At 52.3% G+C, this 27074-nt stretch overlaps 2 protein-coding genes across 2 annotated transcripts in view; both read right to left on the reverse strand.

The window, feature by feature from the left end:
* Window positions 1-7466: 7466 nt before the first annotated feature.
* Window positions 7467-8054, reverse strand: LOC143692622 (olfactory receptor 14J1-like). The gene has a single exon (XM_077172872.1). It carries the CDS (start codon window positions 8052-8054, stop codon window positions 7467-7469), a length of 588 nt encoding a protein of 195 aa, XP_077028987.1.
* Window positions 8055-9244: 1190 nt separating this feature from the next.
* LOC143692623 (uncharacterized) overlaps window positions 9245-27074 on the reverse strand; it is a 120181-nt gene continuing 102351 nt past the window's right edge. Inside the window, exons 4-5 of the mRNA XM_077172873.1 lie at window positions 15273-15735; window positions 9245-9272 (exon numbers count right to left, since the gene is read on the reverse strand). Of these exons, the coding sequence (XP_077028988.1) occupies window positions 9245-9272; window positions 15273-15735 (491 nt within the window). The remainder of the gene's footprint in view (window positions 9273-15272; window positions 15736-27074) is intronic.

Consider the following 27074-nt stretch of genomic DNA (forward strand, 5'->3'; position numbering starts at 1 on the left):
GTTCCACGGTGACACAGAGGGGCCCCTTGTCATCAATGTCCATTGTGACACTGTAGAGCCAAAGGAGACCATTGTGACACCAAAAACCCTCACAGTTCAAAAGTCCATTGTGACACTGCAGGGCCTTCTGGAAACTTGGACCCACTGCAACGCTGTGGAACCCAATTGAACCAAGGGTCCATTGTGACACTGCTGGATCCCATGGAATCAAGGCACCATTAAGACATTATGGGGCACCATAAAGCCAAGGCAACATGGAACAGGTCTGGCTGCTTTGGCCTTCCAGGGACTACCTGACTGGTCTAGCTGGCCTTGGCATGTTGAGGGGCTCTTCTCATCTGCTGCTGAAACACTGGAGCTCCATGCTTTCATTCCTATGGAAACGAACTGTCCTTCTCAGCCAGGTGCCCATGGCCAGAATTGGGATTTCACCTACAATATTCCCTATTGTGACAGACTGGAGGAGATTGTTGGCTGGAAACATTTCATGTGTGGGGGAGGAAGGGGCAGGTCCAGCCTTGCCCTGCCCTGGAAGCCCAGCCCTGCCCTGCCCTGGAACCCCAATCCCCCCAGAGCCTCTATCCCAGCCCAGCAGTGGCTGCCAGTCCCTGGCACAGCACAGGCAATGCTCCACAGCCACCTCTGCAGCCCCCAGCCCAGCTCCTGAGGGACCAAATGAGCCCAAGCCCCACCTGGGGGAAGGGCCCAGGGAGACCAAGGGCTATTGAAGGCTGACCACAAGGCAAGCACACATCTTGACCCTGCATCCTCTTGGAATTTACATCTGAAATGTCCTGGAATCCAGGGGTTGCAAGGTGTGTGTGTGCTTGTCTAAATCTTATTTGTCTTCTTCTTCTTCCCTCTTCTTGCAAAATTTGAGTAACCTAAAATTGAACAGGCATAGAGTTTGGGAAATTGAATGAGCAAACCTAATGTTATTAGAAGTGTTTCTTGTTAATTGAATGTTGTATTAAACCTTTTGCCAAAGTTTCTCTGATATTCTAAAGTTGCCACTAAAGTTCCTGTTTTGTTGTTTAGAGCTCCTGAGAATCTCTTGCTGATATTTCTCCAGTGCATCCCACTCAGAGGACACAAACAATTGTAATTCCTTTTAAATGTCTCATTGAGAGAATTGTTTGGGGGATGGGAGTCAGGGCTTGTGTGTCCTGCTTGGCCCAGCCCAGGCAGGGCTTTCCCAGCCACATCCCACACTCCATTGCCCAGCTGGAGCTGCTGGTGCCTCTGAGTTGTGCTGCCCCAGCCCCAGGGACGCTCTCCTTGTCTGCCCATTCCCCCACGGTCTCTGGGCAGGGATGGCCTCACTGGGGGCTGCTGACATCCTCAGCAACTTGGAGGCTGCTGCTGAATTTCACTGCTCCAGAGGCTTGTTCAGCCTTCAGCTCTTCAGTGCAGGAATTCAGTGTCCCAGGGCTCATGAACATTCAGAACACCTGAACAAGCCAAGCCTCTGGGAATTATTTGATTTTAATTTTCAAATCACATGTGGTTAAACAGATCTCAGTAGTGTATTCAAAGTGAATACATGATATTTAAAAGGACAGTGAGAAAATATTTTTTATGTCCTGTTTAGTTTTGTTTTCCTGTTAATTTATTGATATGTGCAATCTCCAATTGACACTGAATCCAAGTGCCTCCTCATGCAGTTTGAATAGATATGAAAATCAAGACCCTTCATGGCTGACAATCAATCAGACTCGGTCCCTACACCCACCCCACCATTTCCCCCATCCAAGCCCTGGCACTCACAGCAGCCTTGTGCAAATCTGAGCTCCCTCCAGCCCAGGCTGCACCTGCAGCTTTCAGCTCCTTGGCTGCAATTCCCACCTGCTTTCCTTGCAGAAGGAGCTGCCTGAGACACAGAGGGATGTTCATTTCTTGTCAGCCAACAAAGCCAAGGGAAGGCACAGCTCCATCAAATGCCAAAGTCATTCCTCTGCTGGATATTAAATCCACTTTGCACAGCAGACAGTCTCAGAGCAATGGAAAACACCTTCTGTGCCCAGCACAGATCCCAAGATCCCCCCAAACCCTCCCTGCCCCAATTCTGCCCAGATTTGCTCTTTGCACACACGAGTCACACGCTGAAGTCAGGAGCTCCCTCAATGCCCAGAGGTAGCAAAAGAGAGAAAGGGGATGAAGAGCTCTCCTGTGCAGAGCCAAGGTCCAAGTGCAGCCCCTGCAGTGGGAACCACAACTCATCAGGTTTGTGTCCTTTGGGCTCAGGGACTGGTGACACTCAGAGGCACAGAAAGGTTTCTTGCCAGCAAATACAAGCTGAACATTTGAACAGTTTAATAACCATCACAGCTCTTCTCTCAGCTCTCTGGGATGTCCCAGCAGCATCTGACATGTCCAGGTCCCCAAGGCATTTCCGAAAAGGAAAAGTTCTAGACAAGGACATAAGAAAACAAAATTCTGTGATAGATATAAACACAATTAAGATGTTGACTAATATGGTATTTATTTTAACATCAGAAAGACTGGGCAACTTCCTAGAGCTTAAAGCATGAAACCAGTCAGTTGAGAGGCACTTGAATGACAGATAGCATCTGGAGGACGAAATCTGGGAGCAATGGAAAGGACATAGATCCAGCCAGTCTAGTGAAGAGATGGCCACTTAGACATGGCCATTTCATCAGGAGAGCTAAAAGCACCTGATGAAAAAAGGAGATTAAATAATAGACTGAATATTGGTGACACAAGTAGATGGAATCATCAGCATTTCTTCTCCTGCCATTAGTAAAACAATCCAGTAGATCCAGAAAATTCCTGTTCCTGATGGGAAAACTTTGCATTTCTCAAAAGAACTCAGATTACCTACATAATAACGATTTTCTTGTATATTAGGAAACAAACAGGCATTGACACCTGTGCCCCTTTCCAGGCTGACACCAGTTGTGTGCCCATGAACAGTCAGTGCCACTTGTGCCCTGAGGGGCTGAGCTGGGATTGGATCTCTCTGAGAGCACCTGAGGGAGAGCAGAGCACCTTGCAAGCTGCAGGTCCCTGTTAGCCCCGCAGGGCTCCTGTCCCATCAACATCTGCTCTGCTCCAGTCTGAAACAGGGCCCAGCATGGTGCCGGGATCATCAGAGAGCTGAGGTGTGTGCTGGAATTCAATGGCCTCCCCATCCTGCAGCAGCCCTGCATTTCCCTGCTGCAGCCTTGGTCTCCAGCACAGCCATGGAGGCTCTTTGAGCTCTGGAGTGTTGCTGCAGCCCCCAAGGGCAGCTGAGCTCTGCCTTTGGCACAGTCAGGCCTGGCCAGCGCAGGCCATGCTCAGCAATTGCTTGTGTGTGCCTGGCCTTGCTGTCAGCCCCGGCAGCGGCTGCGTGGCCCCTTTGTGGCCCTGTGCTGGCCCAGCCATGGTGGCCCAGCCCCTGTGCAGGCCCAGCCCAGGCCAGGAGCATTGCGGCTGGGAACGGCCCCTGTGCCGTGGTGCCCACAGCAGCCTTGGGGCTCTGTGCCCCATGGCCTCCCTGCTGGGCAGCCTCTGCCAGCTCCTGCAGAGCCCCTGGCACCTGTGGGGCTGCACAGACAGCCCTGCCCCGGGCTCTGCCGGCCTCTGGGCCAGCAGAGAGGCAGCCAGGGCTGGCCATGGCCGGGAACAGGCCCTGAGCCCCGCAGGAGGATGGAGCTGGGCCACAGCCAAACTCAGCCCAGGCCAAAGCTGGGCTCAGCAGCCAGGGCTGCCAACGCATGGGCACAGAGGCTGGCGCTGACAAATGTCCTGGGCCCCCTCCCTGCTCTGTCCCTGCCACCAAGGGCACAGAGCAGCCTCCTCTCTGGGCCACTTGCCTGTTTGCAATGCCTTGCACAGGCGCTGGCCCTGCCCCACAAGGCCTGGCCTGAGTCCTGCCCCTGCACGCTCAGCCAGGCTGAGATGGACACTGATGGTTTCTGGGCCGGACTCTCGGAGCCCAGCCCAGCTCCCTGCAAGCTCTGCCAGCTGCCCTGAGCTCTGGGCAGCACCAAGGGCCTCTCTGAGCCCAGCCCAGCCCAGCCCAGCCGGCTCTGGCCCCACAGCTCTGCTCAGGCCAGGCTGCTCTGGGCACTGGCCCCACGGCCTCAGCCCCCGCCAAGGGCACAGCAGCAGCTGCAGCTGCCACAGGACTCAGCCCCAGCCATGGGGGAAGGTGCTTGGCCAAGGCCAAAGGAGGCTCCCTGGCTGCCCTGCTCCCCTCGGCCTGAGGTGCTGAGAGCTCTGCAGCCCCTGCTGCCATCCCATCTGCCCAGGGCAGCACAAGAGCCCCAGCCTTGGGGCCCTCAAGAGCTGCTCCTGCTCCAGGCCCAGGGCCCATGCCAAAGCTGGGGCAGCCACAAAGCTGTGCCCATTGCTGTTCATTGCTGTTTTGATGGGGATGGATCCTCAGCCACTTGGGGGTTGCTGATGAATTTTATTACTCCAGAGGCCTCTTCTTTCTTGAGCTCTTCACTCCAGGAATTCAGTGAGAAAAGCTCATAAATATTCATTCGAAACACCTGATCAAGACAACCCCCTAGGAATAATTGAAGTTTTCAATTCTTCTGTGGCTAATTACTCAGATTTCAGAAGTGTATTCAAAGTGAATATACTATATTGAAAACAATACAGAGTTTTTCAGTTTTCTTTTCCTAATTATAGATTGATATCAGCCATGTCCAATTGACATGGACCCCCTGCACCTCCTAATGCAGTTTACAGATATGAAAATCAAGACCCTTCATGGCAGACAATCACACTTTGTCCCTACCCACACCCCACCATTTCCCTCATCCAGCCCCTGGCACTCAGAGCAGCTGAGGAATGGAGTCACATCCCGGGGTGTCCCCAGGGCTCAGGACTGGGGCCAAGTCAGTTCAGTCTCTTTATTGCTCATCTGGACGAGGCCATTGAGGATACTCTCAGTCAGTTCCCAGGTGAGTCCAAGCTGGGTGGGAGTGTGGCTGTGCTGGAGGGCAGGAAGCTCTGCAGAGGGATCTGGACAGGCCCAGGACAATGGGATGAGGTTCACCAAGGCCAAGGGCCAGGTCCTGCCCTGGGCTCACAACCACCCCAAATCCCAGCCATGCCCTGCCCCCGATCCACCCAGCCTGTCCTGTTTCCTTCATCCCTGCATTGTCAGGGACTCTCTGGGACAAGGGAGCTCTGCTCTGGGGATGGAGGGAGGTGCAAGTACCACCACTGGAGCAGGAACCACAACTCATCAGGTTTGTGTCCTTTGGGGGTCAGGAACTGATGAGACTCAGAGGCACAGAAAGTTTCTCCACATGGCCTAGAGACCCCAGTTGAACAGGACACAATTTAATAACAATCACACTCTTCTCTGAGCTATGTGCAACATCCCAGAAGCATCTGATGAGTCCACCATCCACAAGTGATTTCCATACTAAAATTAATTTCAGACAAATGTGGTTCTGTGATAGATAGAAACACAATTAAGTTCTTGTATCAGGATGCTCATCTTGGAGTAGGGGCAAAACAGCTCCAACAATTCCTGATTTGCAAAGCTGTCAGTGGTGGATGGAGAAGGGAGGTCAGGCTGCTTTTGGTGCTGAGGAAATGCTGAAACCAGCCTGACTCATTTCATCTCCTCCTGTCCTGGCTGATCTCCCCTCTTTCCCCTCCCACCCATTGGCTTTTGTCTCCCACCAGGCCCCCGGTGAAGAGCCTGGCTCTGTGTTCTCCATCCCCTCCTCGCTGGCACTGCCAGGCTGGGATGAGGAGCCCCTCAGCCTTCCCTGCTCTGGGCTGGACAAGCCCAGCTCCCTCAGCCTCTGCTCACAGCCCAAGGGCTCCAGCCCCACCTTGGAGGCCCTTCCCAGACCCTGCTCCAGCTGCCAGACATCTTTCCTGCCCAGGGCAGGATAATCCCCTACAACAGGGGAGGCTCAGGCTGGACAATAGGAAGGAGTTCTTCACAGAAAGAGTGAGTGGGAACTGGAATGGGCTGGCCAGGGGAGAGGTGGCAGAGTCACTGTCCCTCTCCAGTGGCACTCAGTGCCATGGTCTGGGTGACAAGGCAGTATTGGGGCATTGGTTGGACTTGATGATCCCAAAGGTCTTTTCCAGCCTATTTGATTCTGTCATTCTCTGATGATTGGGACACTCGGGGGCCATTGTGACACTGCAGGGCCTCGTGGAACTAAGAGGACCAGGGTGACACCGTGCAGCCCCACAGAACCAGGGCTCCATGGTGGTGCTGTGGGGCCAAATGGAACCAGGGAGTGCCCCGTGACACTCTGGGCCCTCGTGGAACCACAGAGGCCATTGTGACACTGCTGGGCCTCGTGTAACCAAGGGGTTTCACCATTTTGACACTGCAAAACCAAGGAGAGCATTGGGAGACTGCAGGGCCCAGTGGAACGAAGGGGCCATTCTGACACTGCAGGGCCTCATGGCACCAAGGAGACATTGTGACACTGCAGGATCCTGTGTAACCAAGGGGCCACTGTGACACGATGGGGCCTCAAGGGATCTGGAATAATGCTCTGACACTGTGTGGCCTTGTGGAAACAAGGAGTCCATTGTGACACTGAGGGGACTTGTGGAACCACAGAGACCATGGTGACAGTGTGCGACCTCATGTTACCATGGGACCATTGTGACACCCTGGGACCACATGGAACCAAGGGGCCACTGTGAAACTGCAGCACCAACGAGAACATTGTGACACTGTGAAGCCCCACGGAACCAAGGAGACCATTGTACTCTGCATGGTCTCATGGAACCAAGAAGGCCAGTGTGACAGTGCAGGGCCTGGTGTGACCAAGAAGCCATTGTGACACTGAGGGGCCCCATGGAACCAAGGACATCATCACAAATGTCACCAAGCTGGATGTGAGTGTTGATCTGCTGGAGGGTCAGAGGGCTCTGCACAGTTACTTGGACAGGCTGGATCCAGGGGATGAATCCAACAAGGTGAGGTTTAAGAAATCCAAGTGCCAGGCCCTGCTATTTGGCCCCAGTGCTACAGGCTGGGGACAGAGTGGCTGGAGAGCAGCCAGGCAGAAAGGGACCTGCAGGGACTGATGGACAGCAGGCTGGACATGAGGCAGCAGTGTGTCCAGGTGGCCAAGAAGGCCAATGGCTCCTGGCCTGGATCAGGAATGGTGTGGCCAGCAGGAGCAGGGCTGCTGTGCCAGCACTGATCTGCCCCAGCTCTGCACACAGACATGGCTGCTGCAGCTCCAGAGAACGGAACACAAGGGGATCTCTGCAGAAAACTCTGCTGGGAGATCCTTTAGTTCCTTTAAAGCCACCGAGAGCACAGCTCCTCATTGACACAGTCTGTGGCCACAGGGAAGATGGAGAGAAACAAATTGAGAAATGGCACAAACAATGACATTTATTTGTAGATAATATGAAAAAAGTAAAAAAAAGAAAAAGAAATTCCAAAATGAAACCAACAAGAAGTATGAAAGATGAATTTTATTACAAGTGATATGCAGAAATTGGCTAGCAGTTTAATGTTTCCGAAACCATTCAGACATCAGTCTCCACACTGCAGCCTTGAGCTCCTGGTTCCTCAGGCTGTAGATGAGGGGGTTCAGGGCTGGAGGCACCACCGAGTACAGAACTGACAGGGCCAGATCCAGGGATGGAGAGGAGATGGAAGGGGGCTTCAGGTGAGCAAATATTGCAGTGCTGATGAACAGGGAGACCACAGCCAGGTGAGGGAGGCAGGTGGAAAAGGCTTTGTGCCGTCCCTGCTCAGAGGGGATCCTCAGCACAACCCTGAAGATCTGCACATAGGAGAAAACAATAAACACAAAACAGCCAAGTGCTAAATAGACACTAACAGAAAGAAGCCCCAGTTCCCTGAGGTAGGATTTGGAGCATGAGAGCTTGAGGATCTGTGGGATTTCACAGAAGAACTGGCCCAGGGCATTGCCATGGCACAGGGGCAGGGAAAATGTATTGGCCGTGTGCATGAGAGCATTGAGAAAGGCACTGGCCCAGGCAGCTGCTGCCATGTGGGCACAAGCTCTGCTGCCCAGGAGGGTCCCGTAGTGCAGGGGTTTGCAGATGGACACGTAGCGGTCGTAGCACATGATGGTCAGGAAGTAATACTCTGATCCAAGGAAGAACAGAAAGAAAAAGAGCTGAGCGGCACATGCAGTGTAGGAGATGTTTCTGGTGTCCCAGAGGGAATTGTGCATGGCTTTGGGGACAGTGGTGCAGATGGAGCCCAGGTCAGCGAGGGCCAGGTTGAGCAGGAAGAAGAACATGGGCCTGTGCAGGTGGTGGCCGCAGGCTACGGCGCTGATGATGAGGCCGTTGCCCAGGAGGGCAGCCAGGGAGATGCCCAGCAAGAGGCAGAAGTGCAGGAGCTGCAGCTGCCGCGTGTCTGCCAATGCCAGCAGGAGGAAGTGCCGGATGGAGCTGCTGTTGGACATTTGCTGGGACTCCACATGGGCACCTGTTTGTGGAGAAAAAGACAGTGAAGTGTTAGAGGAGATTCCTGTAACCAAAATCAAAGCCTTTTCCCATACACCCTCCCCTGGAACACACAGACAGCCTTTGGTGTTTAAGAGTTCTAGGGTTTTCTTTTTAAGCTCCCCCTATGTCTCTTCTTCTATTCTTAGATATCAGGAAGTCCCAGGCTGAGGGCAGAGGCTTGGCTGGGGCACAGGAGGGAGGGGGCTTGTTCAGAGGGAGGGGCTCCACTGCAGGGGCTCCTGTGGGCATCTCTAAACTCTCCCTGCCACAGCATTGCTGGGCTTTGTTTTCTCTCATTGCCTGATCTTCTCTCTGCTTCCTGCAGATTTCCCTCCTGCAGGTGTTTCCCTGTGCCTGATCTCTCCCTGCCAGCACTCACAGACCCCAAATCTCTGTGCACTCTCCTTGGCCTGACAGAACCCTGCCTGTTTGCAGGGCACTGGCTGGGGGCAGGTTCTGTTTGCAGCTTGGAGAAAGGACAGCTCAGACTGAGCCTGATGGCTCCAGCAAAGGTGATGCTGCTGCCTTCCATGGGCAGAGTGGCTGAAAGCACATAAGGGATCTCCTGTGAACCTCCTGGTCACTAAAAGTAACAGTTTGGATATCTCAGGCACATGTCAAACTTAATAATTAATAATTCATTATCATCCTTTTAATATTTTTACTGCCCCCCCCCCTTCCCTTCTTCCCCACAATTCCCATACAGTTGGAAACTGAATAGAAAGTCGTTGGAAATTTCCTCATTTTTATCAAAATCCTTGTCTTGGAAATATTCTGTGACTGATCAGAACCCCTGAGCATGTCAGAGCTTCATGAACATTTCATCTCCCCTGCACCAGAAATAGTCAGAGTTGTACTCACAGGCTCTGCAGGCATTGGGATGTTCCAGCTTGAGGAGATGGCTCCAGGAGCTGCAGCTGCATTGTCCTGCAGCCAGAGGTTCCTGTGCCAAGGGCTGGCAGTGATTGTGCCCCAGGCACTTCTCAGCCCCTTCCCAGCCCTGACTGATTGAAGCTCTCTGTGCTTCTGGGCTGTGCCTGGGCTGGCTGCAGGCAGTGCCCCAGCCCTGCTGGGCTGGCACAAGAGCTGCTCATCCAGAGAAATGTGCTTTTGAAGCTCTTCTTGGTGAGCAGGAGCTGCCTCTGGGCCAGGAGCCCAGCCCAGCTCAGCAGCACAGACACAGCACAAGGACTTTAATCAGCCTCTGGGGCTTTGTGCTCAGGCCCTGAGCATCAGTCCCTGAGAGGGAGCTGAAGAAACCTCTGCAGAACTCCAAGGCAGAATCCAACTCCAAAGTTTCTTGGGCTTTTAATGGGTCCCAGAGAGGGACACGACTGAGCAAGTGTCCCCAGGCCCCAGGCAGAGCAGAGAACTGCAGGCAGTGATGACAGGTGGGGACAAAGAGGAGCCAAGTCTTGGTGCCCTGGGGCACAGCAGGGTCTGTGCCAGCAAGGGCTGGGAGGAGACACCTTGTCCTGAGGCCCTGGGGCCTCCTGGCACAGCCCCAGCCAGGCTGGGCACTGTCAGCCCCTTGTGCTGCCCTCAGCATCCCCCCCTAGCCCACATCCCAGTGGCCTCAAGGATCTGCTGCAAGGAGTCCCTGGGGAGCCTTGCTCAGCAATGGCCCTGGGGGTTCCTTCATGCTCCCTGCAGGGACTGCAGCTTTTTCAAAGGACTTTGGCTTTGGCTTTGGCCTTGGAGTCTCTGAGAGGTTTGTGCAATCCTGGCCTCCAATTATCTGCTGTAATTAGTCCCTGGAGAGGCTTTGTCAGTAACAACATTCAGTGGGGCTCATTAATGCTTCAGGGTACTTCAGTTATTTTAAGGTACTTGGTGTTTGCCTTTTGATAGACTCTGTGAGAGGTTTGTGCAATCATGGCCCCAATTATCTGCTTTAATGAGTCCCTGGAGAGCTTTGTACTGACACTCAGTGGGGCTCATTAATACCTTGATATACTCAAGGTTTTTAAGGTATTTTATGGATTTAAGAATACTTTTAGGTACTTTTAAGGATTTTCCTTCCCACAATGAGTCTCTGGGAGGTTTTTGTGCCATCCTTGCCTCCAGTTCTCTCCTTCAAGGAGTCCATGAGTAGCCTGTGTTGGGTATCTTCCCCCTTTCTGTTTTACAAGAAAGATGGAACTGAAAGAATTTTGTAAGACTTTCTAAAAGCATCCAAACAAACATGAGACAATCAACAATGCAACAACAACCACTAAGAGAATTAATAGTCCTGTTTTAGCTCGGCATCATCCAACCCTTTAGTCCCTTGGAATGGAAGAGTTTATTGACCCAGTCTTTGTTTTCCACTTGAAGCTTCTTGAACCCTTCCTTCAGTACCTGAATGCTCTTGTGGATTGACTCGCTGTGGCTGGAGAGGTTCATGCAGCACATGCCCTCAGAGTCTACACAGCCATGCCCATGTGCCCAGAGTAAAAACTCTATCGCTGTTCTGCAAGGTGGCGTGTCTGATGGTCTCTGTGTCTGAGAGCAGCCACTCAATGTGAGGGAGGCAGCATTGGTTTGCTTACTTAACAGGCACCCAGGATGGTCTGATTGCCCTAAAGCTTTAGCTGCAGCCACCCAAGGTAGTCCAAATTGGGGGTGCTACCATCCTAAACCTGGATTAAAGCTTTCAAAGCCATCTCTTTGATATCATCCAATACTTCTCTGGGGATACCTGCTGCTTGATCATCTGGTAGGCTGTGTTTTCCTTCTCCAGCTAGATGGTTGATTGTCAATTCTGCCCTTGCCTCATTATTAGCATAGTCTGCTATTAATTGATTTAGTAAACACTTCCATGCCCCTTCCCACAGGGTGTATTCTGTAGGTGACAACAACATGGTCATAATATATTTTAAATTGTAGGGGATTAAGATGTGCTGTAAACATGGCCCTCATTAGGCCAATAAAACAAGGTAAGTCCTTCCTATGGTCTTTAGCTGCCCTACACAGATCCTTGATTTTCCCGTAAACCAATGGCTGACACCTGGGATTCTGCCCCCTTCTTTCATAATATACAGGGGCAATGAGGAATTTTGAGGTTATTTGCCAGTCTCCTTCCTTAACTGGAGGCATGGCCCAGGGTGGAGGTGGAATGATTGACAGTGGGGGCGTGACCCGCAGTTGTGGGGGTGGAGTCTGGAGGTTCGTTCAGGGCAGAAGAGAAGGCTGTGGTAGCAGGAAGTGGAGGAGCCAAGATGGAGGGAGGATGCTCCGGCTCCCGAGCCACATTCGGGGTCCTTCCATCTTGAGTCTCCAGGGCATGATGCTCCAAGATTTTGTGGCCATTGCCATCTTGGACCATTGTGGAAGGTCTGAGAAAGGCAGGTTTGAGGGGAGGTCCCGAGTTAGGAGTGACCAATGGATTGAGTTTTCAACACACTGCTTGCTGGTGAAGGGTCTCAAGGATGGTGTGGAAGGTGGGGAGCATGCAGGGTGCAACGGGGTCACTTTTAACTCCCACGGAGTCCCAAAATTCAGTGATATGGATTTCATCTGCAGAGGCATCTGGAAAATTTTTAATGATCCACCTCATGATTGATTTATTGATTTTAATTTGTACTTTGAAAATATTGTGTCATGATCAGTGAGAATTAAAGCACCCATATATGCTCCTTTCTACTTTGGACATCTGACTGCCCTTTTTTTTTTCTCTGCCTTATGGGGAAGAGCCACCAGAACACCCCAAATCAATTATGGGATGTGGGTGCATATTGTAAAAACACAGTGGCAAAATGGGCAATAAATGTCTTGCATTTCCCCAAACCCACCTGCAATCCTATGCAGGATCCTGCAATCCTATGCAGGTGAAACCATCATTGTCCCTGCTGATCCTGGGCAAGGTCCCTCAAAGGAACGATGAATCCGCTGGGCCCGGCACAATCCAAAATCCCAGGGAGCACTGGCCTATCCATCAGCTAACCCCAGCTGACGTGACTGACACAGGGAGCCCTGAGTGGATCCTGCCTTCTGCTGGGGTTCCTCTGTTGGTGATGCTGGAACCCCACAGTTGGTACCCATGTGTGTGCCTTTCTATGGATCTTCTGTCTTTCTGTTGTTCTCTATTTCTTCTCCTTCTAGTCCTACTTACCTGGAACATTTTTGGGTAACTTCACATGCTAAGTGTTAAAGGATTTTAGGTTAAATGTATGGGAATCCAGGGCACAGGGAATATTTCTCTGTCTGCTCTGGGGGGTCCTGACCTCCAGAGAAACACTGCCTTTAACCTTTGCCCATGGAGAGGACTTCCAGGACTTTGAGACAGATTAGAATTTACCGAACTGAGAAATAGATGAGAGGGTAGTACAGCATGTCACTTGGGTGAGAAATTTAGGTTTTGGGATTTTTAGGATGGTGCAGATAGGAAGCAAGATGGAGGAAGTGGGGTGTAGTCCCTGTCTTCTTCTTCATCTACTCAATTTTTTACAGTGTTGGTGGGACGGGGTCATTGGTCAAGGAAAGCACAGTGCAGAGGTTATGTGGACAGTCAAGGGATGAGTTATTGGTAGATAAGTAGAAATAATGTACGTTTTAAGAGTTAATTAAAATGAGACAACTTTAAAAGACCTTGAAACCGTACATTTTTGGGGCCATTTTGTGGTGCTTTTCCAGCGTGCTGAGCCTGGTGTGGACAGAAATGCAAAACTTTAGATAAGATAACGATAAGCAAGAAGCTGAAGACCAAAAAAGTCCCGTGTATCTCCTTTTACCTGGCACAGAACTGCTACTGGAGGGTTTCCCCCATCCAGGGGGCCCCCAAAAAGGCCCAACATAAAACAAGCATCAATAACTGGTGCCCCAAAAATGTTTGTAATAGGTTGACTTTTTTCCAGAATGTTGTTTATTGAAGGGTGTTGTCTTACTTGGCCAATCATGTGAAATGTGTTGATTAAATGACCAATGATGTCCACCTGTAGAAAACCAAGATATAAAAGAAGAGGAATAAAAAAAATTGGTGGCTTTTAGCCCTTAGCCTTCTGATCTCAGTCTGTGTCATCTCTGATTCAATGGTGAAATCTGGGGATCTGTGGGTGCTATTGGGGATCGTTTCTGCACCTCGTGACCCAACAGGGGCTTCTCTAATAAACTTTGCCTGAAGCTCCCACTGTGCCCATGACAGGAACCCCTGTGAGTGTCTGGGCCATCCCGGCTCTTTGGCAGCCTGGGGACTCCTGGGATGTCACCGTGGAGCCCCCGTTAGTGCCTGTGACAGATCGGTGCCTTTGCAACCCAAGGTGCCCTGGGATATCACCATGGAATGGCTGTGACTGCCTCTGACCACAGGGCTCTTTACCATCCCAGAAAGGCCTGGGAGGTCTCCATGGAGCCCCTGTCTCTGTGTGTGACATTCCAGCTCTGGAACAGCCTGGAGACTCTTGGAAAGATCCCATGGAACCGCTCTGAGGGCCTGTGACAAATCTGATCCTTAGCAGGCAACCATCCCCAGACCCTGTTGCTATGGTCAGTTTCCATGGCAACCATCCCCAGCCCCCTTTTGCTATGGTCAGTTTCCATGGCAACCATCCCCAGCTGCCTGTTGCCATCGTCAGTTTCCATGGCAACCATCACCAGGCCCCTGTTGCTATGCTCAGTCCCTTGGCAGCTCCATGGAGACCCCATGCCAGGGGTGGTTGCCATGGACACCAGCTCAGGCCTGCAGCCAGAGCCCGTTGCCATGGCAACCATTGGCAGCCCCATCCCCAGGCTGATGGGATCCCAGAAGCACAGAATTGGCTGAGCTGGGAGGGACCCATCAGGATCCTCCAGTCCAACTGCTGGCCCTGCACAGGACACCCCAACAATGCCAGCCTGGGCCTGGCAGCGCTGGCCAAACACTGCTGCAGCTCAGAGAGCCCTGGAGCTGGGACCCTTCCCTGGGGAGCCTGGCCAGGGCCCCAGCAGCCTCTGGGCAAAAACCTTTTCCTGACATCCAACCTGAGCCCGCCCCGACTCAGCTGCAGCCGCTCCCTCCACTCCTGTCCCTGGGCACCAGAGGGAAGAGGTTCCCACAGCCCCAGCCAGGCACCCGCTCCCAAGGCTGCTGCCATGGCCACCAGGGCTGGCACCAGCTGGGATGCTCGGTTTCCACGGGCCGCGCTTCAGGAATGGGATTCCCCAATTTCCTGCTCCCGCTAAAACCGCGCTGCCCTCGCTGCCCTCCCGCCTCTCATGGAAAGCACAAAAGGCAAAGATCCCGGGCTGTGAGAAGAACAATTTATTGGGAACAGCAACGAGATAAGGAAAAAAGGGAACAGAAACAATATTGATAACAGAAGGGATAAATAAAGCTGTTAACAGGGAAAACTACAACATCAACTAATGGCTCTCCCCAGTTTCGTATTTCCCCTCCCTGGAAAGGACACCCTTCTCCTCAGGGAGAGAGAGAGAGAGTCCCTTTCCTGCCCCTGGCAATGACCTGAGGTGACAGTAAATGGAATGACAGGGCCATTGCCAGACCCTCACGTTCTTCCACCCCAAATCATGTAATTGGCAGGGCCAGGAAAAGGGACAGGTGTCTTCCCAGCATGGATCACAGGGAAAATGGATCTCCAGGGCTTTTCCCAATATAGATCCTCCAATGGGGGATGAAGCTGGAGCAGTGCACAAAGCTCCTCCTGCATTTGGGGCATTTGTAGGACTTCCCTTACTGCTGTCTCTGTTGGTGTTTGGTCAGGTCAGAGCTCTGGGTGAAGCTCTTCCCACACTGGGGACACTCGCAGGGACTCTCCCCTGTGTGGATGCACCGGTGCCTGATGAGGGTGAAGTTGCGCTTGAAGCTCTTCCCACAGTCAAGGCAGCGGAAGGGCCTCTGCTCTGTGTGAATGCACTCATGCAGGCGGAGATTTGAGCTGGTCTGAAACCTCTTCCCAAAGGTGGGACACTCGTAGGGCCTCTCCCCAGTGTGGATGTGCTGGTGCCTGATGAGGTGGGACTTGCGCTTGAAGCCCTTACGACAGTCAGGGCAGAGGAAGGGCCTCTCCTCTGTGTGAATCTCCCGGTGCCTGGCGAGATCAGAGCTGGTGTGAAACCTCTTCTGACACTGGGGACACTCGTAGGGCCTCTCCCCAGTGTGGATGTGTTGGTGGATGATGAGGGCAGAGCTGCAGCTGAAGCCCTTCCCACACTCCCCACACTCGTAGGGCCATTCCCCAGTGTGGATCATCTGGTGGCTGATCAGGGTGCTGCTCTGCCTGAAGCTCTTCCCACACTCCAAGCACTTGTGGGGCTTTTTCCCATCATGAAGCTGCTCATGGGCCACTAGCTCTGAGCTCTGGCTGAAGCTCTGTCCACCTTCCTGGCTCAGGGTGGGTCTTTCCTCCTCAGAACACACTGGGCTGGGTTTGCAGCCCCTCCTCCTGTGTAATCTCTGGGGCTTTTCCTCCACGTTGGAATTCTACACCGTGGAGCCACTCAAAATGGCCTCTTCCATGAGGTTCTGCTGTGGGGATTTGTCCTTCCTGGTCCCCATCCTCAGCTCCTTCTCTGGGGGAGGAAGGACAAGGAGAGGATGGGATTTGCCTCCGTGCCACAGGGAAGGGGAAGGAGATCCCCCCAGTGCATCCCCAGCAGGACGGGGTTGGCAGCAGGGTTGTCCTGCAGCCGGGGGCTGTGCTGGGCTGGGAGATGGAGCAGGAGAGAGGGGGAAAGGGGCACTGACTTCCTCCTCACCTGCCTGGCTGTCCCAGGGCATTGTGTCAGTTTGAAAAGACAGGAGTCTGCTAAGGAAGGCAGGAGACTCCCTTGAAATGGAAAATGTTAATCCCTTCACTTGGAATTATAATTTTCAAAACAAGAGGCTGTCAAGCAAAGTCTTTGGGAATAGGAATAACAGTTCTTCAGAAGGAAAATTAAAAATACAAATGCAGTAGTACTAAAAACTACTTACGGAATAAGAATACGACCTGACACCCTGTGGGTCAGAGTGTTGGTAGCACTCCTGTTAAATGGTGGCTGCAGTGCTCCTGCAGGGACAGGTGTGGTTCTGTTGGAGCAGTGATCCTGTAGAAGGGTGGAGTTTTCCTCTGAAGGTCCAGTTGTGGCATCGATTGGCCTGGTCTTCCTCTGGGATCCAGTGGAGCTGAAAGCTGCTCTTCTGGGAATCCTGTGGGAGAAGGCTGACTCTGTTGTTCACATTCTCAGATTATATCCAGGTAGGAATGCTTGGCTCCTCCCTCTGGGCAGATCTTCTCACAATGGGATGATGGAATTTTTATCAGTGACACTCAATGGCCCATTAACAGAAGATATCTCCCTGGAGGGAGGATTCATGTGGAAGAGATAAAGTAAACTGCTCAATTAACAGATGATAATTGCCCCACCTTTAACAGAGGGTAATTGAATACACACCCAGCTAAACCTGAGAGACTGTTCCAGCCTTGGAAAGCAGGATTTGGTACCAGGATTCTTTGAGAATGCAACCCTGATTGAAGGCAGAGATAGAATCTCCAGAGCCTGCAGCCAGAAATGGACAGTTGTGTGATACTCATTTCAACATCTTCTCTTTCGGAATTATTTACTAATGATTATTTGCTTTGCCTACCTAATATTTTTGTAATTTTTTGCAAATTTGCATTATCTAAATTACACTGTTCCTTAAGTTAAGTTGGTGTCTGGGTCTTTGGTGCGGGCCCTGCCCACTGGCGAAACAGGGCCCAATCCTGCCTAAGTGTTACCTGGGGAGACAAAACCCTCACTGCAACTGTGCCCCCTTCCTCCTTGATCCCCACACTTCATGCACTGATCATGATGTCCTATGCTCTGGGGTATCCCTGGGGTCAGCTGGGATCTCCTGTCCTGGCTGTGTCCCCTCCCAAGCTCCCCCACACCCTCAGCCCCTCCCCAGCATGGCCGAATGAGGGGCAGGACAGGCCTTGGCTCAGTGCGAGCTCAGCAAGAACAAAACCATCTCTGCGTGCTCAGCCCTGTGCTCAGCCCCCGGGCCCGGCATTTCCTCCACTGCCACCCCGGAGCCCCCTTTCCCACCCCTCTGCCCCACGGCCGCAGCAGCACCGGCTGACAATAGAAGCAATTCTGTGGCAATTCCAAGTTTCCTTGGTTCCTGCACAGCTCCAGCTCAGCTGCTGGCAGGTTACAATTAAAGAAAAGTGCAAATTCGGCCCAATACAGATATTATTAAAAGGAAGGGAAAGCTCTGTGTAGCTGTCACAAAGGTGACAGGGATGAAGAGAATAATGATTCTCACATTTGGAAAAAACCCAAGCCTAGAAATTCAGTAGTTATTTGGGAATTTAGCTACTTGAGCTGGGCTTCTTGTGGGACTTTTAGCAGCCTTGTGTTCCTCACCATGTGGTGAATGAACCTTGTCAGTCTTGCTGGTATCATTTGCTCCATTTCCTCCAGTGATTTTAACAAACTTTTCAAGGAGGGACAACAAAATATTTTCTTTACACTCCAGTCCCAAAACAGCCATTTTCCTCATCAGTTCTCCCATAGGTCGCTCAGACGAAGCTGCATCCAAATTTCCAAGAGTTCCTCCAGAGAGACCCACAACCTCCTCAGAGGAAGGAACCATGCTGTAGTCAAAGGCAACTGGGGTCAAAGGACAGTGCCCTGAACTCACTGTGCCAAAATAATTTTGCAATCTGGTTAAGAAAATATTAGAGAGATGCCATTTGCCCTGGAGCAGGGCAAGTGTGACATTGTCCCCTGTGTGTGTGTGGCCTTCCCAAGGTAGGGGTTTTACACCTGAGCCAGTTTGGGTAAGGGGGGTGGTGTTCACCCCCTGAGCAGGGATTCCCCCACTGTTTCAGGCTGCAGTGTAAGATGGAACCAAATGCATGTTTTCAATGCCCATCATCATCAACTGCTAGAAACAGGTGGGGCAGTGTTCTTGATCTCCTCCATGACTCAGTCCTGATAACGCCCTCCAGGGGAGATATCTTCTGGGAATGGGCCATTGAGTGTCACTGCAGGACTGATAAAATTCCATCATCCCATTGTGGGATGCTCCGCCCAGGGGGAGGATCCAAGCATTCCTACCTGCATATAAGGTGAGCCTTGCAACACCAGGAGCAGCTTGCCTACTGGATTCCCAGAGGACAAGAGCTCCAGAACCACCACTGGACCTTCAGAGGAAGACCAGACCCTTCTACAGGATCACTGCTTGGACAGAATCACGTTCATCCCTCCAACAGGACTGCAGACACCATTTAATGGGACTGCTGCCACCACCCTGACCAGCAGGGTGTCAGGTTATATCCTGACTCTGTCAGTTTAAGGCAGTGTTTCTGTATCATTGCCTTGATCTTCATTTTCTTATTAAATTGTAATTCTGGCTTAGACTCTCCCCCAGGTTTGCCTTGTAACCAGAAAAAAAGACAATGTGTGCACCCTTTGTTTGGTTCCCAGAACAGGATTTCCCATTCCCAAACCTTGACTGGATGGAGGAGGAGGCTGCGAGAAACAGAAGGGAGCCATGGGATACCCAGGCAGGTGAGGAGGAAGTCAGTGCCCCTTTCCCCCTCTCTCCTGCTCCATCTCCCAGCCCAGCACGGCCCCTGGCTGCAGGACAACCCTGCTGCCAACCCCGTCCTGCTGGGGATGCACTGGGGGGATCTCCTTCCCCTTCCCTGTGGCACGGAGGCAAATCCCATCCTCTCCTTGTCCTTCCTCCCCCAGGGAAGGAGCTGAGGATGGAGACCATGGAGGAAAAATCTCCATGGCAGACCCTTGTGGAAGTGGCAGTTTTGAGTGACTCCACAGTGCAGAATTCCAATGGGGAGGAAAATCCCCACAAATCCCCCATGAGAATGGGCTCCGAACTCAGCCCAGGGTGCTCTGAGGAGGAAAGACCCACCCTGAGCCAGGAAGGTGGACAGAGCTTCAGCCAGAGCTCAGAGCTGATGGTCCTGGAGCAGCTTCATGATGGGGAGAAGCCCCACAAGTGCTTGGAGTGTGGCAAGAGCTTCAGCAAGAGTAACCACCTGATCCGCCACCAGATGATCCACACCGGGGAATGGCCCTACAAGTGTGGGGAGTGTGGGAAGGGCTTCAGCTGCAGCTCTGCCCTCATCATCCACCAACGCATCCACACTGGAGAGAAGCCCTACGAGTGTCCCCAGTGTCAGAAGAGGTTTAGGACCAGCTCCAATCTCTACAAGCACAAGCGAATTCACTCAGAGGAGAGGCCCTTCCTCTGCCCTGACTGTGGGAAGGGCTTCAAGCGCAACTCCCTCCTCATCAGGCACCAGCGCATCCACACTGGGGAGAGGCCCTACGCGTGCCCTACATGTGGGAAGAGATTCCAGACCAGCTCCAATCTCTACCTGCATGAGCGCATTCACATGGATGAGAGGCCCTTCCGCTGCTCTGATTGTGGGAAGGACTTCAAGAAAAAATTCACCCTCATCAGGCACCAGCGCATCCATATTGGGGAGAGGCCCGATGAGTTCTCCACATCATGGGAAGAGCTCGTGCATGAGCTTTCACTTGATCAGACACCAATGGAGTCGCCAGTAAGGGAAGTTCTGCGAGTGCCCCAGCTGCAGGAAAAGCTTCATGCACCACTCCAGCTTCTTTCCCCATTGGGGGTCCCATGTTGGGAAGAGCCCTGGGGATCCATTTTCCCTGTGATCCACGGTAGGAAGACACCAGTCCCTTTTCCTGCCCCTGCCAATGACCTGATGTGGGATGGAAGAACATGCGGGTCTGGCTATGGCTGTGACATTGCATTCACTCCCACCTCAGGTCATTGCCAGGGGCAGGAAAGGGACTCTCTCTCTCTCTCCCTCCTGACAAAACGGGTGCCCTTTCCAGGCAGGGGAAAATTGTAGCCGGGAAGAGACAGTCAGTTGTGTTGTAGTTTTCCCTTTTTCTTGTCACTTGTGTTATCAGTATTGTTTCTGCTCCTTTTTGTTCCGTATCCCGTTGCTGTTCCCAATAAATTGTTCTTATCCCAGCCCAGGATCTTTGCCTTTTGTGCTTTCCATGGGAGGCGGGAGGGCAGCGAGGGCAGTGCAGTTTTAGCGGGAGCAGGAAATTGGGGAATCCCATTGCTGAAGCGCGGCCCGTGGAAACCGAGCATCCCAGCTGGTGCCAGCCCTGATGGCCATGGCAGCAGCCTTGGGAGCGGGTCCCTGGCTGGGGCTGTGGGAACCTCTTCCCTCTGGTGCCCAGGGACAGGAGTGGAGGGAGCGGCTGCAGCTGAGTCGGGGCAGGCTCAGGTTGGATGTCAGGAAAAGGTTTTTGGCCAGAGGCTGCTGGGGCCCTGGCCAGGCTCCCCAGGGCAGGGTCCCAGCTCCAGGGCTCTCTGAGCTGCAGCAGCGTTTGGCCAGCGCTGCCAGGCCCAGGCTGGCATTGTTGGGGTGTCCTGTGCAGGGCCAGCAGTTGCACTGGAGGATCCTGATGGGTCCCTCTCAGCTCAGCCAATTCTGTGCTTCTGGCATCCCATCAGCCTGGGGATGGGGGGCTGCCAATGGTTGCCATGGCAACGGGCTCTGGCTGCAGGCCTGAGCTGGTGTCCATGGCAACCACCCCTGGCATGGGGTCTCCATGGAGCTGCCAAGGGACTGAGCATAGCAACAGGGGGCTGGGGATGGTTGCCATGGAAACTGACCATAGCAACAGGGGGCTGGTGATGGTTGCCATGGAAACTGACCATAGCAACAGGGGGCTGGGGATGGTTGCCTGCTAAGGATCAGATTTGGCACAGGCCCTCAGAGGGGTTCCATGGGGACTTTCCAGGAGCTGGAATGTCACATGCAGAGACGGGGGCTCCATGGAGACCTCCCAGGGCTTTCTGGGGATGGTAAAGAGCCCTGTGGTCAGAGGCAGTCACAGCCATTCCATGGTGACATCCCAGGGCACCTTGGGCTGCAAAGGCACCCATCTGTCACAGGCACTCATGGGGGCTCCACGGTGACATCCCAGGAGTGCCCAGGCTGCCAAAGAGCCGGGATGTCCCAGACACTCACAGGGGTTCCTGTCATGGGCACAGTGGGAGCTTCCGGCCAAGTTTATTAGAGAAGCTCCTTTTGGGTCACAAAATACAGAAACGATCCCCAATAGCCCCCATAGATCCGCAAATGTCACTGTGGAATCAGTGTTCCGTGCTTTCTTTCCAATGGAAAACAACCATCCTTCTCTTCCAGGTGTCAATGTCTGAAATTGGGATTCCACCTCTAAAATTCTGGATATGCAAGGGTTGCTCCCAGGCACAATCTGCAAGTACCATCAAGCCTGGCTGCCCTTGGCCTCTGGTGGCTGCCCCTGCAACACTGGGGCTCGGTTCTTCCCTTCCCATGGAGATCACTGGGACACTGTGGGGACCCCATGGAACCAAGGGGATCATTGTGGCACCACTGGAGCCCATGGAACCAAGGGGCCATGGTGACCCAGCGGGGCTTCATGGAACCCAGAGACCATTATGGCTCTGTGGGGCCTGATGGAACCATGGAGACCATTGGGACTCGTCAGGGCCTGGTGTCACCAAGGGGGCATTATGACTCCTCAGGGCCTCAGGGAAGCAAGGGACCATTGGGACACTGTGGGGCCCCATGGAACTGAGGGAACATGGAACAGGTCTGGCTGGTTTGGCCTCCCAGGGGCCACCTGAAAGGTCTGGCTGATGTCAAGGGCTGCCTCTCATCAGCTCCTGGAGCACTGGGGCTCCATGCTCTCCTTGCTATGGAAAGAACCATTTGGCTTTTCAGATGCTGTAAGAGATGGTCTGAAGTTTCCCTCATTTGCCTCATGACTGTCCCAAGGACAGAGACCAGGACCCTGAGGACCCTGACTGGAGCTCTGGCCTGGCTGCGGTGGATGCTCACCAAGGGATTGTTTGCAGGAGTGTTTGCAGTGCTGCCATGGTCGCTGCTTTGAGCAGGGGGCTGGCAAAGGAGCAGCTCGCCCTATATGCTGGCACCTGCTTCATGACAATAGCCCATGAATTTCCCCACCTCTTGGCCAAATGAACTTTCTGGGGTAACTTTGCTGGTCCCCCATGGAAAATTCTTCATCTGCTTCATGACCACCGTGATGGATGGAGATTGAAGCACCCTCCCAAGGACTGAGACTTAGACCCTTATAACCCTGACACGGGGAGGGGTTGGCCTGATTGAAGTGACATGTTTGCCCAGGTGTGGTCATTGGACCAAGAAAACAATTGCTCTCACTCACTGCTGAGATTGACTTATCCTGTTTTGGAACATGGACTGTCTGTACCCGTTTTCAATAAACTTATTCTTCATTTTCTTTTACCTGTTCCCCCCTCAGCAGAGGACTATAATAGACCCCTGAGTAAACCAAGACTTTGAGATTCTCCCTGACCTGACAAGACAGATCTATTGGCTGGACCACATGAGGATTTAGTCTCTCCGTTTGGTAGCTATATCCACCCCCTCTCTTTCTCTCTCTCTCTGTCCTTTATATCCTTTCTAAATCCCTCTACTGCATTTTCTGTGGGCACTCAATAAAAGGTGCATGTATTTGATTAATACTGAAATCCCCTTCGTGTTGTCTTTTGCACTCCGAGATCAGTTAACGAACCATCACGACCCCCACTTGTATGAGCAGATTGTGACAGATGCCCATTGCCAAACTTGGTACTCTCCCTAAACAATTTCCTTAATGCAATGGTATCTTCCAGAAAAAAACATGCCAGCTCTGGCTGGCCTTGGCCTCTGGTGGCCACCTCTCATCTGCCCCTGAAACACTGGGGCTCTGTTCCTTCATTCCTATGGAAAAGAACCAGATTTCATGTCCAAGGGCCATGGACAAAAATTAGCATTTGGCCTCCCAAATTCCATATATCCAAGGATTGCTCCCAGACAAAAGTAGCTAGGACAGACAGGTCAGGCTGGCCCTGTCGTCTGGTGATTGTCTTAGACTCTGAGCTGAATGTTTTCATTTGAAAACACCTTGGGGAGTGCCCAGAGATCTCCTAAGGAGGGGTTTTGAGGCGTCGGGCACATGAGCACTACATATGGACAAAGGAGCTCTGTGCTCTGTGCTGTTGTGGTGGTTTTGCATCACGAAAGTGATGTTCTAAGAGAAGCTGCTAGCAGTTTCATCCATGTCTGACAAAACACCAATGAGTAATCAGCTTTGAGAATTGACAATCTGTTAAACCAGTAAGGAAACTGTACACGCCTCTGTGAAGACACATGTTAAAGATGGGAAAGCCTGGGAGGGTCTCTTTCCCTTCTGGCTGGCACAGAGGTAACAAGGCCAGCCCAGCTCCCCATCTCAGCCAGGGTGGGCCATGTGGGTTCTCTGCTTGCTTTTTCTACTTCTCTTGGGCTCGGGATTGAAGGCACTTGAGATGACAGGACGTGTTCAGACTCAGGTGTTTATTGTTTCTTACCCATGTTACATTCTTAAGGCCGTGAGTTCTGCACTCTTTTATTAGCAGGGCACAAAATGGCTATCTATCTCTTGTTACAAGGTCTTTTAAGGCTAAACTATCCAATTAAGAAAAGATACCCAAATTATTTTCCCTTTTAACCCAATAATTGATCATTTGAAGCCTGCAATGCAGACTTTTATGTCCAATTACAAAATACCACCCAAACCCATGAAGAAGAAGGAAGAAGAAGGTGAAGAAGAAGGAAGAAGGTAAAGAAGAACAACCTGTCTCAACCCTAAAATCTCCATCTGGCTTCATATTTATTATTATCTTCCAAAACCCCGAAGTCTTAAGATTTTTCTGTGATATTATACACTTCTAACCAACTACACACCCATAATCCCAATGCTATTGATCAATTTTGGAAGCCTTCTCCACAGCCTCATGTCAAATGCAGTGTTCTCTTGCAGGTCTGTGCCTTTCAGCAGAGAAAGTTTAAATTTCTCAGCATCCAGGGTTCCAGCAGGGCTGGGCAGCTCCTGCCGTGGGGCCGGGCCCCTTCTCAGGGACCCCACTGGGCCCCATCGGCTGCCGGGCAGGGCAGGGGAGGCCGCGGGGCCGAGGCCGGGCCGGGCCATGGCTGCAGTTGGGAACATCTGGGCCCTGCTGAGCCCTGCCCCGCCGCCAGCCCGGGCCCAGCCAGGATCCGCCGGGCCCCAGGAGCAGCCCCGGGCCGGGCCGGCTCGGCCAAGATTCTGCCACCCATGGGCTTCAGCCGCAAGCCCCGGGCAGGGGCAGGAGAAGCCATCGGCCCCCGGCCGTGCTGCTGCTGTGCTCTGGCCTGGCTGCTGAGATCCTGGCCCTGCCCCAGCGCGGCCCATCCTGACACAGCCCCAGCGCAGCCGCTGCAGAAACCTCCATCGTAAAACAGCTCCGGCCGCAAGCACCGAGCCCGGCCGGGGGCACAGAACCATCTGCAGGCCCCGGGTGAGATATGAACTCTTTCAGTGCTTCCATCCTCCCTCCAGTGAGAGAAAAGGACAACGTGCAGGCACACAGAGGAGCAACATGAAGACACCGAGGTCACTGAAGGGGAAGTTGAGTCCCAGATGGGAGGGATGAGGAGATGCCTTGATCTTGGGGCTGAAATCCTCTTGTAAAGCTATGGGGAAGGATGTAATTAATATGTCAGACTCTCTTTTTCCCTATAACTAATTGAAAATATGGGGAGATGACTTGTTCAGCAAAGGCCTCCGTGCTAAAGTAAGCAAATGTTGAAGTAGCTGTGATCCCATGAGAAGTTTAAACAGAGAAAGAGAGAAGAGTGGTGAGATCCTGTGCCCTCAGGGAGAGAAGATCTCTGTTCTCAGAGATGAAGATGATTTCAGAAATAGGTGAAGAGAATCTTTGCTCTTGAACAGCTCATCTTTAAACTCATACCCCATAAGTTGACATGGCCCATAAACACAGCTGTGGGAAAAGCTGTGAAAAATGGGAGGGACTTCACAATTGCAGATTTTCTGGGCAGCTGCTCTTCGTGGGAATTGAGAACCACAAGAGAACTTTTTTCTTATGGAGAAGTCCCCATAGCATGAAAGAGAGACTCCTCTCCCTAAGTGAACTGAAGAAAGACAGTTCTAGATGGTGTAAACTGACTGAAATTTTCAGGTTTTGTCTCCTTGCATTGTCAGTAAGAAAGAAAAGGTTATAGGGAGAGGAGAAGTGTTCATATTCTTATTACTCTTTCTTCTATTTACTGGTAATAAACATTTCTATATACCCCTTTAAAATTTTGAGCCTACTTTCCCTTTCTGCTAATCCTTTCTCACAGCAGGAAATGAGTAAATATATTCCAGTGAGTGCAATGGTAATTAGCCAACACTGATCCCACTGCACTAATAGATGCATTGGCTGAGAAATCTCAATCTAGCAAACCAAAATCACTCCAGATACGTTCCTGATAAACTGCATTAGAGCAGTGGTAAATCAAGGCAGAGCCATGGTTTGTCAGGACTTGCTGCATCTTGATGATCCCTGTGGTGCATTTGGAGCTGAGCCCTGGAACCTCAGGGCCTGAGAGGAGATTGCACAAACCTTTCCAGGAGTCAAAGTCAGAGGAAAACCCAAAAGTGTCTCAGAGCTTGAATGAGTCAAACTGAGGTTCATCCCCAACCCAGGCTCCTCCTGGACTCCTTGGAGGAGAGAACTGGAGGCCAGGATTGACCAAAAACCTCTCAGAGTCTCAATGTGGAAAGGAAATTCCAAACTACCTTAAAAATTATGAGAAGCTCAAAGCATTACTGAGCACCACTGAGTGTCAGTACAAAGCTCTCCAGGGACTCATTAAAGCAGATAATTGGGGCCATGATTGCACAAACCTCTCACAGAGTTTGTATCAAAAGGGAAACACCAAGTACCTTCAAATAACTGAAGTAACCTGAAGCATTAATGAGCCCCACTGAGTGTTGTTACTGACAAAGCCTCTCCAGGGACTAATTACAGCAGATAATTGGAGGCCATGATTGCAGAAACCTCTCAGAGACTCCAAGGCAAAAGCCAAAGCCAAAGTCCTTTGAAAAAGCTGCAGTCCCTGCAGGGAGCATGAAGGAGCCCCCAGGGCCATTGCTGAGCAAGGCTCCCCAGGGACTCCTTGCAGCAGATCCTTGAGGCCACTGGGATGTGGGCTAGGGGGGGATGCTGAGGGCAGCACAAGGGGCTGACAGTGCCCAGCCTGGCTGGGGCTGTGCCAGGAGGCCCCAGGGCCTCAGCACAAGGTGTCTCCTCCCAGCCCTTGCTGGCACAGACCCTGCTGTGCCCCAGGGCACCAAGACTTGGCTTCTCTCTGTCCCCACCTGTCATCACTGCCTGCAGTTCTCTGCTCTGCCTGGGGCCTGGGGACACTTGCTCAGTCGTGTCCCTCAGTGGGACCCATTACAAGTCCAAGAAAGTTTGGAGTTGGATTCTGCCTTGGAGTTCTGCAGAGGTTTCTTCAGCTCCCTCTCAGGGACTGATGTTCAGGGCCTGAGCACAAAGGCCCAGAGGCTGATTAAAGTCCTTGTGCTGTGTCTGTGCTGCTGAGCTGGGCTGGGCACCTGGCACAGAGACAGCTCCTGCTCACCAAGAAGAGCTTCAAAAGCACATTTCTCTGGATGAGCAGCTCTTGTGCCAGCCCAGCAGGGCTGGGGCACTGCCCACAGCCAGCCCAGGCACAGCCCAGAAGCACAGAGAGCTTCAATCAGTCAGGGCTGGGAAGGGGCTGAGAAGTGCCTGGGGCATAATCACTGCCAGCCCTTGGCACAGGAACCTCTGGCTGCAGGACAGTGCA

Source organism: Agelaius phoeniceus (assembly GCF_051311805.1).
Source record: "Agelaius phoeniceus isolate bAgePho1 chromosome W unlocalized genomic scaffold, bAgePho1.hap1 SUPER_W_unloc_2, whole genome shotgun sequence".
NCBI classification, from domain to species: Eukaryota; Metazoa; Chordata; class Aves; order Passeriformes; family Icteridae; genus Agelaius; species Agelaius phoeniceus.

Bases quoted from the DNA above. Each gene is read 5' to 3' on its own strand.
- LOC143692622 (XM_077172872.1), bottom strand. From the start codon at position 8,054: ATGTGCTACGACCGCTACGTGTCCATCTGCAAACCCCTGCACTACGGG.